Genomic DNA, 13,578 nt, shown 5'->3' with positions numbered 1-13,578 from the left:
CGGCCAGTGACTAGTCCGTCCGTCAGATCACCATGCCATTGCCATGATACTGTACCACCCGGCTGGGTGGGTGGGTTCCACCTGGGCTAGTTTAGTTCCGGGAGAAAAATCCAAGAGTGTGTACCCGCTTTTCTTTTCTTGCATGCGGCGATCTGCGAAAAGGAACGGCTGATGTTGCAATGCTGTGGCCGTTCGCTATCTTGAAGGCCTTGTCTTGGAACCGTTGCGCCCCCTGCCCGCTAATGTGTCGTCGTCGTAGATTTGATGGTAAGATTTAGAAATGTTGTCGTGAGGCTTATCCTGTGAGGATGGCTTTGAGATTGTTTTCTTTCTTCTTGTATGTCGATTTGTTTGGTATTATCAACGGTAAATAATACTCTCTTTGTCCGTAAATACTTGTCGAAAAAGGGGTATTTCCAGAGGGAGGGAGTATATAGTTGTGAGTATTTTGTTGGCAATTTTAGTTCACTCGAGATAGGTAAACATGACAATTTTCCGATAAAAGAACTAACAGGGACAAAGTTGCCACATTCTAACATCTAAAGTTGCCACCTCGCGTTAACTAAAGTTGCCATAAAAAACATTCACGATGGCATGCTTAAAATCAGAATGTTCGGGATTTTATTGAATATGCCATCAGTAAGGGAGGTTGAAACGGTGACCATAGGACAAAATGAAAGCCAACCCCAGACTTGAAAAACCTGCAGATGGGAACGCATGCGCCATTTTCCCTGTAAGCAAATGATTATGATGCTGCCGAAACTGCACCACTTTTCCTCAACAAAACGCAGCGTGGCGCCGCTTGATGCTCTGTAAGGCTGTGTAACAGCCTGCGGGCAGCAGGCAGGCCGATGGGAGCTGCCGGCCGGCCGGCCTGTCCCGGCGCCGTTGAAGTCGCTGCGTATGATCAGTCTGCTCTGTGCTCGATCACGGGTGTGCCTGACAGCCAGCCATCAGTGGCTTTCAGGCGGCGCCCACAGCGTACACCGACGAGAGAGATGCCCTCCGGCGGGCCGTGCCTTTGACCGACTGTTGGACGGGAGCGGGGGGCTCCGACGGCGGCCTTCCTTCTCTAATCTCCGGCTGAGCGCCGGTGAGGTCCTGCCCTCTGCCACAAGAGCGTCAAGAACCTGCCTGTACCTCGGCCATTTGATATTCTGCTGCTTCTGTTACTGTAACTGTGTTCAGTTCTGCCACACCATGGGATGGGAGCGTGGATGTGACCAAGCTCTTCTTTACGGACATTGTTGGCTACAGCGACGGCCTCTTCTTTTCCTCGCCGCATCACTGGCCTGCTTGCAGCAGGCTTGACATATGTATGTGCCAAAGTAGTCTGATACAAGGAAGCTCCATGACCGATCACTGTGTATCCCACTAGCTCCTGCTCTCTGCGACGCAACCAGCATGTGCTAAACTCCAGCGCCATCCTCATAATAGGTTGAGCATATAATAGTCACAATGTACAACAAAGTTTCGAGTTAGAAGGCATCATCTATCACTGTTTTGCTGGTGGTAGGACCTCCCACCTCGGCTCCTTCCTCGCAACAAGATTTTCACCTAGTGGAGCATCTACTCCCTCGTTTCTAAATACTCCCTCTGTCCCATAATATAAGAGCGCAGTGTCAAAAGCGCTCTTATATTATGGGACGGAGGGGGTATAAGACATTTTAGAGATTTCAGTACAGATGTATATTTAGGAACAGAGGGAGTGGTTTATAAAATCTTCCAATATCATAGTGACCATCTTCTATAACTCATTTTCGGATGAGATTTTAGTTGTTTACAAACTGGCGACCACGGCACACGCTATCTTTCCCGTCATTTCCAAGAATGATGGAGAACATATAATCAAGTCGACAAAACATACCAACCGTTTGGATTGACAAACGGCCTTACCTTGTCAGCATTCATATGTATTATCAGTCAACTGAGGAAAGATAAAATGTTGCTAACTGGAAGTTCGACAGAAAAGAGGTGGAGTCTACACTACATACAAAATTTGAAAGGGATATGTCCCACTAAAACTGAAAGAAAAAAGGGGGTAAACTTGTCTTTGTTTGGCTTCCAAAGTTTTCTAGTATATATCTTTTGTCTACGATCTGTAGAACCCTAGGAAGCAGCTCCCTGCATGTACATCACTTTCCCAGTATGGAGAAGAGGAGTTATAAAAACAACTTGCCCTCTTGCATCTTTGCAGAATACCTGTAAAAACAAATAGATAGAAAAACAAGGACGTGAGGAATCAAAGTCAGGACAACAAATCTATACCACTGAAGAGCAGGAGAGAACACTTACGGTTTCACATTTGGTCAGGAAGCACCCTTTTGCAAAGGTGAAAAGCTCTGTTGTTTAATGATTTCCTGGCTGGACGATCCTGTTTCATGTACAAACTTGACAGATTCTGACAGCCTATTCAGAAGATTTACCAGTGCAATGACCTCATTTCGCTGCAGCTGGAACTGAATGATTACCATGAAACATTATTAGACAAATTGACATCTAAATGAACTCAAAAGGTAAAACCTGTTATTCCATAGGAAATGTAGAAAACAATACAGCAAAGCATCATGAACTGTGAGCTAGTGTTGTATAAAGACGGTACAACGAAGACTACTCTCACCAATCATACATCACATACCTTATACTATTAAGTTATACATTGCAAAGCGGTTGCGAATAAACTGCAAATGAACAGCATACCTGTTGATTCAAATTGTTCTCTCCATCAACAGAAAAAAGAATCTTCAGCGCTGTTCCAAGCCCAAGAACTTGAAGCTTTCCCCATAATCGACACTTCTCACAACCAACACAGTCCATAATTGCACTGTAAACAAAATGTTGCAGTGGGTACGGTTTCATGTTAGTGAAACGCATAATATAAATTAAAGCAGAGAGATTAAGGCACATACCTGATATTTCTAAACTGCTTCTGGATCTCCTGCTTTAACTCAGGGCCATTTTCACCTTGCCAGAGTTTTGCTTCATCAAAAGGTAATGGGCATGCAGATCTTAACTTGTGGTTGTAAAGCAATTGCCTCACTAAAGATTGTGTTTTCAAATCCTCTTCAGGATTGCCAGTGTTGTACTCTGCCTGCTCAAGGTAATCTGCCGCCTAAAAGATAGCAAACAAATTGTCACTCACGACAAGCTTTAGGCCAAAGCAACTCGACAGATTAATCTTTAAAATCAAAGATTAAGTTTTAATCAAGGAAGAAATGGGAACCTTAGTCACTGCCCGAAGAACAAATAGGTATGTGAAGTACAGATTTTCGACACGCTCTGGGTACTTCAGAACACGGTCATGCAACAACGAAAGGTTATGTCCCCACTGTAATCATATACACCAAACTTGTCAAATCAAGTACAAAAATCGTTTAATAAGCACCAAACTAAGTGTAGAGTAGTAGATAGATACCAAGTTAGCGGATTCATCAAGAAGATAGTCATAAGCAATATGTACAGATATTGAGGAGTGCAATCCTGAAATTAGCTTGTAAAGTGCCTTCTTCTCCTGGCACATATCTTCTGAAGGATCTGCGAAAATAAATGAAGTTTGACTAATGCTTGTCCAGACTATTGTAGTGATATAAGCAACGCTAGACACTACACCATTCAACTTGGCTAGGACAGGCAACTGTACCATTAGGGATGCAAGCGGGCGTCCCACATATCCGCAAATCAGTTCACTTCTGGCCAGATGATTAGCACTAAACTAGAGACGAATTTGTACTATCATGTACTCCCTCTGTAAAGAAATATAAGAGCGCTCAAACCCGCTCTTATATTTCTTTACGGAGGGAGTAGCGCTCAAACCCGCCTGCTTTGCATCCCTATGTACCATTACCATAGAAGAGAAATAAATAAGCAACACACACTGCTCATAAGCGGTTGTTTAGAGCACTGCCAGCAGACTGAAACTTGAAGGTACTTCAACAACAACAAAGCCTTTAGTCCCAAACAAGTTGGGGTAGGCTAGAGGTGAAACCCATAAGATCGCGCGACCAACTCATGGCTCTGGCACATGGATAGCGAGCTTCCACGCACCCCTGTCCAAACTTGAAGGTACTTCCTTTTGTTATATACTCCCTCCGTCCGAAAATACTTGTCGGAGACATGGATGTATCTAGATGTATTTTAGTTCTAGATACATCTGTTTTTATTCATTTCTGCGACAAGTAATTTCGGACAGAGGGAGTATAAGTATACCACAGAAGGAACCATCCAATCTTAATCTTAGAGCACAACCACACAAGTAAACTTAGTTTGAATTGTTGTGCATTCTCTAAGGGAAGGATCATGCAACTTACAGGCACATCAATGATTCATTTAATATGTTGTGGATTCAGCCATAATGTACTTACAAACAAAGGATTCTATAGGTCAACTGCCGTCAGAATGGACATGTGAGAAAAAACGGAGAACATATGCTTACATTTTGGGCAATTTTCTTTGTAGATAGCGTCCCATATCCTTCTAGCTGAATCACCAGTATAACCAGTATAACGTTCAGGATTAAGTTGAAGATTCACATAAGTCATCTCAGCTGGAACAGGGATAAATTTTTGTTAATCATCAGATTTTCAGGGACGCATAAAAAAGAATTGAAGGAAGAACGATGTACAAAAAGGAGGGTAAACAATGTACCATTATCCGTCTCATCATCTGATGTCCATGGATTATCGGTTTCAACCCACCCTTTGAAAACCTTGGTGTCGAGGGTTCTATCAACCGTGGCTTCTGGTTTTCCTTCTTGACAGATCATGTTTTCAGGAGAAAGGCCACTGTAAGGCTTCTTGAATGGTTCGGGAAATTCATTATCTGGGCACTCGCATACACTACAGTCCCTGAGCCGACACATGCCATCATCAGGCCAAAAAGGGCAGTCACACCACAACTTAACCTAAACAAGGAAATAAATAACCCAAGACTTAGAACAAATAAATGAATGGTTGTAATGTTGATTTTCAGGGATAGCATCTCTGTACAATCATACAGTAGCTAACAATTATAGTAACCACAAAACATGTAACATTGGCTATGTTATCCTTAGCAGCAGCAACATCAAATAACAAACATATATCAATATCTTATCCTTAAAAAAAGAAAAACTGGTTCGATGCTCTATCAATTGGCTAAAAGGCCATCAACCTTATCCGAGCTAAGAATGATGTACAAAAGAAAGGGATAGGGAACCACAAGTCGCCCTAACAGACCCAACAGCTATCATCATATTATGCTCAGTCCTCCATATCAGGATGTATTCTTTATATTGCTAACGTCAAAATGCCCTAAAGGTTTGATCCTTGAGCTTAATGCTCTAATCAAGCAACCAGCACTCTTTTTCCACATCCAGCCCAATTGACAAGTAAAAAATGGCACCGTATTAATGCAAGCCAGAACATTGTAGTAAATAAAGTGCAGCAACCTAGTGGAGAATTATACAGTTGTGACCAGTCTCCCACATATATATCCAATTCCGTTATACAAATAGCAGGGAGAAAAAATTGGCTCCATAGTTATGGAGCAAATGCTCCGATCAAATATACGCTGCTACATAACTCTAACATGTGGAGCTGGCTATCACAGTTCTTAACATCGGAACATCACAATATGCACTTCCCATAAGCCAGGTCACACATAAAAAAAAAACCGTTAAAAAACAGAAGAGCAAAATTTGCTTACCTTGAAGTACCTGAAGAAGGGCAGAGCGACGAGGTCCTGTAGGATCGGGTTGAGCACCTCCTCGTTGATGGCGTCCACCGTCTCGTAGTCGCAGCAGCAGTCCTCCACCATCCCCGTGTACTTCCTGGCACCCTGACGAAACACGCAGCACCGGCCGCCCCAAAACCACGTCGTCAGATCAAAACCTCCCGGAGCAGAAGGCCAAATCACGAGACCAGGGGCGGGGGGAGCCTTACGGGGCAGCCGCAGCCTCCGCCGCGCGAGAGGGACGAAATGGAGGGGAAGCTGCGGGAGCTCACGGCCACGGCGAGGAGCGCCACGAGGAGGGCCGCCGCCGCCGCCCACCATCGCCTCCGCCTCTGGCGCACGGCCCCGCCGTTCGCCGCGGGAGGGGGCCCCTCTGACATCCCGCGCCGGGTGGGTGGAAGCTTCTAGAAGCAAGCGAGATCTGACCGAACAACGGCGGCGGAGGAGGAATTTTCTCGCCGTGTTCGCAGTTGGGGCGTTGGCGGTTGGGGAAAATCGCGTAGGCGGCTGCTACTAATACAGAGGCTGCGGTGGAAGAATCCGCGTGCGTGCCTCGGTTTACCCTCTGATTGTCGGAACCGGCGATGCTGCGCACGGAATGATGGATCGGACGGCGTGTGTAGGGCCTGGGCGCAGCTGGACGGCTGGATTTGCCCCGATGACGTGTCTGTGCACCTGTGGGCCGCGTTTGCCCAACAGCTCATTGACCAGCTCGCACGACACGTTAACTAAACTTCGCACGGTGCCGACGTCAAAAAGAGAAAAGGAACTTCGCACGGTGCCTTCGCGGGGTTGGCGTCTAGAAGAAATTTCTCCGTTCCTCTGCGTGTACACAAACTCAAAAAATAACTGAAACTTGTCATCCGAAAATAAAGTTGCCACGCTTCACAATTAAAGTTGTCATCCTCGCGTTATCAAAAACATTCGGAGGTGCCATGTGTTCGTGCCACACATGTAACGCTTATCAGGTTCTATATCAGGAGATACATCTCAAAGCTCATACAAGGACTCGAATAAAGTAAATATAACACCTAAGTCCTTGAATTTTCAAGAAGGACCCCGGACTGGAAACAAGAGCTGCAATCAGGTCCAAAACAAGATCTATCCAGATTGAGCATCTTCATCTCGGACGAGACTTACCTGCTCCTTGCTTGTGCGCCCATCCGTGCTCCCGCATACGTGGCTTGATTTGATTGGAATAAAGTAAGGACCGACTCCATCCCCTTAAAATCAGGAGGGAAGATGATTAGATTAGAAAGAAAAAAAAAGGAAAAAAAACAGCCGTAGGATGAGGTGAAAGCATGAATGAGAATATGAAGAGGGAGCAGACAAACCGGATCCCTTCATCTCTGGGGACGAACCACAAGTGCTCGTGGGATGGAGTGATGATGGGTCAGCAAGATCATCACAAGGTGGCGCAAGTGCTTATCGAATGGAGCGATGATGGCCACGTAATGCTACTTGGGAAGATTTTGAGTCCCTGCATCAAGGTTCTCCATTGACACATTCGTCGGCAAGATCATCGGAAGGCGACGTAAGTGCTTCTCGAATGAAGTGATGTTGGCCTACAGAATGCTACTTGAAAAAAAAAACTCGGGAATATTTTGAGTCCCTATGTCAAAAGTTCCCACATGCTCTGGTTACAAGCCAAAACTAAATGATGGAAAGGAGGGGAGTTCCATTTCGTGACCAGCGTGATGAAAAGCGAGTAATCATATAGGGTGAGCAAGTTCAACGTCGGTGCTGTGCTGGGCTAACTACAACTTGCTTGCATTTTTTTTCGAATGTCCGCTGGCTCGCGTTTACTTTCACGTTCGTTTGTCTAAAAGACAAAAAAAATCATTCAGCGCACATTGATTTCCGTGTCCGTTTTTCGAATTTTTTTCTATTTTTTCCTTTCGGCCTGCTTCAGTTTTTCTTTCGTTTTTCTATTTTGAATATTTTTTCTCTTTTAGTCTTTTCTAGTATTTTTTTTCAGTTCACAAATCTAAAAAAATGTTCGCTTATTTTGAAAATGTTCATGCTTTAAAAAAAGTCCGGCAAATCATAAAAATTCGTGGATTAAAAAAAGTAGTGATTTTGAAAAAGTGTTCGATTGTTCAAAAAAAAGTTCATGGTTTTGAAAAAGTATTTGCGAATATTTTTGTTTGTCGGATATGTTTTTAAAATTGTGAACATTTTGTCTTTGCAAATTTGAAAGTAATGCTTATGATTTAAAAAAAGTGTTCGTGAATTCAAAAGGTGGTCATGATTTTCAAAAACAATAGTCACATATTCAAAAAATGTTCATGAATTTGGAAATTTATTCAAAATTTTGAAAGAAAAAAATCTGGGAGATCATAAATTTTTCATGGGTGCAAACTTTGTGTGGCTTTGAAAAATGGATCATGTATTTAAAAAATGTTCATGGTTTTGAAAAAAAAGTTTGGAAAATCACAAACTGTTGGCATATTCAACAAAATAAGAGTTTGAAAAATGTCCATGCATTCATAAGATGTTTTATATTTTTCAAAAAAAAATGAGATTTAAAAAATAATCATGATTTTAAACAAATGTAAATATTTGCGGTTTCAAAATATGTTCATGATTTGAAAGAAATGTCCAGGAAAATAGAAAATATTCGCGGTCCCAAAATAGGTTAATGATTTTAAACAATTGTTCCTCAAAAAATATAAATTTAATAGCAAAAAGAAAAAGAAAAAGAAAAAAACCTAACGCTCTGTTTGGATGTTTAATTGAAGGAAAAGAAGTAAAAGCATAAATGAAAAACGAAAATAAAAAACAAAATAAAAAATTTAGAATAAACCAAAATAAAACGAAAAATGGTGCGGGACGGTTCTCCATCCTTTTCAAAAACAGAAAAAAAAAACTAAATGTAGGAGTTACTTGAGCCGGCCCAACTATAGGTCACGCCATGAGGTACATTGTACCTGTCTATTCGCTGACCCTGAAGGACAACTAAGGGAAGCTCATTGGACCGGTCTTCCCAACCGGTTCGTAACAAGAGAGATCTGGCATGTCTATGTTTGGGCCCTTGTTAGGCCTTGTAACTCACCCTTATATACTTGCAAGCCTAGTTTAGGCTCCATTCGGCCTTGTAACTCCAAAAATGTCAAATGGATGCGCCCTTGTAAAGCCTTGTACCGAACCCTTACATACTTTGTAAGCCAAGTTTGGGCTCCATTAGGCTTTGTAACTCCAAAAATGTCAAAATGGGGGTCTTCATTTGAAAACTATATCAAAATCAAACGTCTTAGGTTTTTTTTTTCAAACAATACACATATACCTAGAGACATACTAATATACATGTGTGAAAATGTTTAGGTCAACTTGTAAATATGAGGCCTTTTAGCAAATGTACTGTTCATTCATTCTTGATAAAAACTCCATGATTTTCTATTTCATCCTGAAATTTTACAGAACATACAAGATGTATATTTTTCTAAAAAAAATAAAACTCTTCAGTTTGAATTTTGCTCGGTCTCCGAGATGCCCTACTCCTGTAACTCGCCTTATATCCCCCTCAACAAAAAATACTCGCCCTTATATACTCTGTATCTGGATGTATCGCAACTGCTCAAAAAAAAAAACAAGTATCTGGATGTATCGCAATTTGGACTGGAAGGATTCTGTAAGATGATTCTGCAAGCTGCAAGGTGGATGGGTGGAACAGCAACAATTCAAGATATTCCAAAAAACTTCGCTATTGATACCAAGCCAGATCTTTGTCAGAGACGCTGGCCATTGGGCGTTGCCAATGACTTTAGTCCCATCTCGGATATGGGAAGAGGCTAGGACCATCTTATAAGGAGTGCCACACTCCCTTCAGACTAGTCTTTTAGGATGTGACGTCTGCTGGAGGTTGGGAGCGACGCTAACAATCTTCCCATTAGCATAGTAGTTGTTGTAGCTCATCACAGTATTGCAACATCCATCATCCATCACACGGATAAAAAAAGGGCGAACCAACCAGACAAAACGTACTTAGAAACCAGGCCATGTCACAGTACTGCAACATCTATCACACGGAGAAAAAAGATGACATGAAAAACTTAACACTATGCCCTTAGATTGTGCACACGGCGGTTCCTCGAGTCTTTATTCTTCACTGGACTGAACCCGAGGCCGAGGCAAGTTAGGCTCAGTTCAGTGGTGGCCGCCGGGGAGCTTCTCCTTGATCTTCTCCATCATGCCTTTCTTCTCGTGGGTGCCCTCAGTGGCGCCGTGCGTCCCCGCGGTGCCGGTGGTGCCTGTACCATAGCCGCCGCCGGTGCCAGTGGTGCCATGCCCGTAGCCGCCTGTCGCGGTGGTGTGCGGCTGGGTGTCCTTGTGCCCGCCAGGGAGCTTCTCCTTGATCTTCTCCATGACGCCCTTCTTCTCGTGTGTCCCCTCAGTGGTTCCGTAGGTCCCGCCGGTGCCGGTCGTCCCCGTGTACCCTGGCCCACCTGTGCCGGTGGTCCCCGTGTACCCTGGCCCGTAGCCGCCGGTGGCTGTGGTCTGCTCCTTGTTACCGCCGGGGAGCTTCTCCTTGATCTTCTGCTTCATGCCTTTCTTCCTCCTGCCGCCCATCCCGTCGTCCTCGGAGGATGACTGCACAATCGACGAGAGAAAACAAGTGAGTACACTAAAGATTGGTAGGATCATACACAATGTAAGCAAGGAATCTGCTTATGTACCGAGCTGGAGCTGGAGCTGCCAGAGCGGTGGAGGATGCCACGAGTCTTGTGCTCGGGTAGCCCACCATGAGGGTGTGTGCCAGCGGCGCCGTGGGTCCCGGTGATCCCGGTGCCGGTCGCGCCGTACCCGGGCGTGTGCCCTGTGCCATGGGTCCCGGTGATCCCGGTGCCGGTGCCGCCGAGCCCGGCCGTGTGCCCTGTGCCATGGGTCCCGGTGATCCCTGTGCCGGTGCCGCCGAGCCCGGCGGTGTGGCCTGTGCCATGGGTCCCGGTCATCCCTATGCCGGTGTGGCCTGCGCCATGGGTCCCGGTGATCCCTGTGCCGGTGCCGCCGAGCCCGGCGGTGTGGCCTGTACCATGGGTCCCGGTCATCCCTGTGCCGGTGTGGCCTGTGCCATGGGTCCCGATCATCCCTGTGCCGGTGCCGCCGAGCCCGGCGGTGTGGCCTGTGCCATGGGTCCCGGTCATCCCTGTGCCGGTGCCGCCGAGGCCGGCGGTGTGCCCTGTGCCGTGGGTACCGGTCGCGGCATGCCGCGTGTCCAAACCACCGGCGTCGTGAAACCCAGCGTCGGTGGCGCCGTGCCGAGGGGCAATTCCAGAGCCTCTATAGCCCCCAGCGTCGTGGGTGCCTGTGCCAGTGGCACCGTATCCCACCTGGCGGCCGTGGCCGCCAGTGTCGTGGGCGCCGGTGCCGGTAGACCCGTACCCACCGTGCCCAGCGCCGTGCACTCCCGTGCCGGTGGATCCCAGCCCAACGCCGTGGCCGGCGGTCACCGGGTTGCCGTACTCGTCGAGGCGGGTGGTGGGGTGGCCGTGCTGCTGGCCGTGGCCCTGGAAGTGCCCCAAGCCTTCGGTCCCGGTGACGCCGTGGCCGGCCGTCACAGGGTTGCCGTACTCGTCGACGCGGGTGGCCGGGTGGCCGTGCTGCTGGCCCTGGAAATGCGCCATCGCTTCACGGACTGCTTGCTGCGGTGAGTGTGTTCTTGGGTGTGGCTCACGGTGGATTGAATTGAGTTGTCAACTGGATGCCGATGGATTGAGGCAATGGCGGTGGCGCTGTTTTTATAGACCGTTTGAGCAGGGTCGCGCTGTCCAACGGGTTGCCACGTCGCGTGGTACGTGTACCTCCATGCAGCGCAACGTGAGGGGCGGGCGTCGGGTGTCGGGCTGGTATCATGCCTGGGAGACGCGTGTAGTGAGAGGCCTGTGATCTGTATGACGCTCGTGCTAGCCGTCGGTGGGCGGCATGGGAGACGAATCTGCTCCCTTCGGGGTCGTCTGACCCAAATCTATGTGCTATAGTGAAACGCCTCCGTGCAATAATTTCACATGCGTCTGTGATATCATGGTAACATTTGATCACATGGTGTTTTAATAACGGTGCATCAAACATCCTAGTATCTTAAACATATACTTGTGTGCGTATAATACCTGCTGGAACATCGTGGAAGTATTAAGAACACGAGAATAAAACATTCATGTTCATAGACTACATAGCGACATTAAACAAGCACTAAAGTGAGCCAAAGGTATGCCGCCACATCGCTCCTCCCTCACTGAAGCCGGACAAATCTTCTCGTAGTAAATAGTTAAAAAATCATCGTGCTGAAAATAGCCCAATCTTTATCAGAGAACCGGGATTCACAAAGGATATCCTTTGCCTATGTGTGAGGATGGAGACGTGGCAGATGAACTTCAAAAATAAGTCGAGCCTCCTCCCAAAAACGACGCGCATGCGTACAATGCAGCAGGGCGTGTTGTAAGTCCTCGTCCATAGCCAAGCAGATCTTGCACATGCTTGTTTCTTTTATGTGGCGATACCTTAGGGTGCACTCATCCGGAATGATGCCCCTCAAAACTCGCCACCAGAACACTCTGACTTTTGAGACTACTTTAAGTTTCCATACCGCATTCCACATCTGTTGTTGATCCACTGAAGTGCCGGTAATCTGCCCCTCATTTAGAGCCAAACGCTCTTTTTGATTCACTAGAGCTCGATATGCCGATTTAACAGAATAAATGCCTGATTTCTCATGTGCCCAAGCAAGAATATCCTCGCTGCCGCCCTGCCGCAATGGTATGTTAAGAATGGCGGCATCATCGGGTGCTATAAAGATCCCTCGCACCAACTCCTGACGCCATGTCCAGTTAGTTGTGTCAATCAGCTCGTTTACGATCTGGAACACCGTATTTGCTGGACGCAGCAGTGGAGTCATTGATATCGTGGAGGGAATCCACTTATCTTCCCATACGGAGATGGAAGTACCGGATCCGACTCGCTTCATCAGCCCGGTTTGTAGAGCTTCCCGGCCTGCAATAATCGCCTTCCAGGTAGCTGAGGAGGACTTGGGAACCGTTGCATGAAGGAAATCCGAGTCAGGAAAGTATCTTCCTTTCATAACCCTGGCGCACAAGGAGTTAGGATTCATCATAAATCGCCATCCGTGCTTCCCCAACAGCGCCAGATTAAACAAACGAAAGTCGCGGAATCCCATTCCACCTTTGCACTTGGGTGTAGCAAGTTTCTCCCACGCGATCCAGTGAAGGGAATTCCTGTCAATTGAGCTGCCCCACCAGAATTTTGCCATGAGCGAGGTGAGACTTTTGCACACCTTTTTTGTTAACAGAAAGCAACTCATGCTAAACGTCGCAATGGCCTGAACAATGGATTTTAAAAGTGTCTCTCTTTCGGCGCAAGCAAACAGCCTTTCTGCCCAGCCTTGCATGCTGCCTCGTGCCCGATCCACCAAATATTCAAAGGTTCCACTATTTATCTTGCCAATAGCAGTGGGTAGACCGACGTAGCGTTCTGAAAAAGCTTCAACTTGGACTCCAAGATGTTGCTTCAATCTTTGTCTAAGAGCCGTCGGCGTGTTTGGGCTGAAGAATATAGAGCTCTTACTCCTGTTGACACACTGTCCAGAAGCATCCCCATATATTGCAAGGATATCATTCAGCCTAGCCGCGCTCTCCTCATTCGCCTTGATGAAGATGAGTCTATCATCAGCGAATAGCAGGTGATTCACCCATGGTGATCTGAAGTTCACTCGGATACCCCTGTCAACAGAGTCCCCGTAGTGTTTCAGAAGTGAGGTAAAACCTTCGGCGCAGAGCAAGAACAAATAAGGGGAGATTGGGCACCCCTGCCGAAGCCCTCTGGATGGGTTGAAATAAGGCTGCAGTTCTCCATTCA

General features: G+C 46.5%; 2 protein-coding genes across 2 annotated transcripts; both read right to left on the bottom strand.

The window, feature by feature from the left end:
• Positions 1–1,845: 1,845 nt before the first annotated feature.
• Positions 1,846–6,217, bottom strand: LOC125550525 (endoplasmic reticulum oxidoreductin-2). Its single transcript, XM_048713543.2, has 10 exons — positions 5,919–6,217; positions 5,683–5,814; positions 4,645–4,900; positions 4,433–4,543; positions 3,416–3,534; positions 3,224–3,328; positions 2,910–3,112; positions 2,701–2,824; positions 2,296–2,459; positions 1,846–2,202 (listed from the first exon to the last, which is right to left on the bottom strand). Exons 1-9 carry the CDS (start codon positions 6,087–6,089, stop codon positions 2,310–2,312), a joined length of 1,371 nt encoding a protein of 456 aa, XP_048569500.1. The 5' UTR covers positions 6,090–6,217; the 3' UTR covers positions 1,846–2,202; positions 2,296–2,309.
• Positions 6,218–9,661: 3,444 nt separating this feature from the next.
• LOC125550526 (uncharacterized) lies at positions 9,662–11,414 on the bottom strand. Its single transcript, XM_048713544.2, has 2 exons — positions 10,386–11,414; positions 9,662–10,299 (listed from the first exon to the last, which is right to left on the bottom strand). The coding sequence occupies exons 1-2, from the start codon at positions 11,331–11,333 to the stop codon at positions 9,856–9,858; spliced, it is 1,392 nt and encodes a 463-aa protein (XP_048569501.2). The 5' UTR covers positions 11,334–11,414; the 3' UTR covers positions 9,662–9,855.
• Between the last annotated feature and the right edge of the window lie 2,164 nt (positions 11,415–13,578).

Source organism: Triticum urartu, chromosome 4A, assembly GCF_056163025.1.
Source record: "Triticum urartu cultivar PI428250 chromosome 4A, HENAU_Tu73, whole genome shotgun sequence".
In the NCBI taxonomy this organism is placed as follows: Eukaryota; Viridiplantae; Streptophyta; class Magnoliopsida; order Poales; family Poaceae; genus Triticum; species Triticum urartu.
This window is presented reverse-complemented; position numbering and strand designations above follow the sequence as displayed.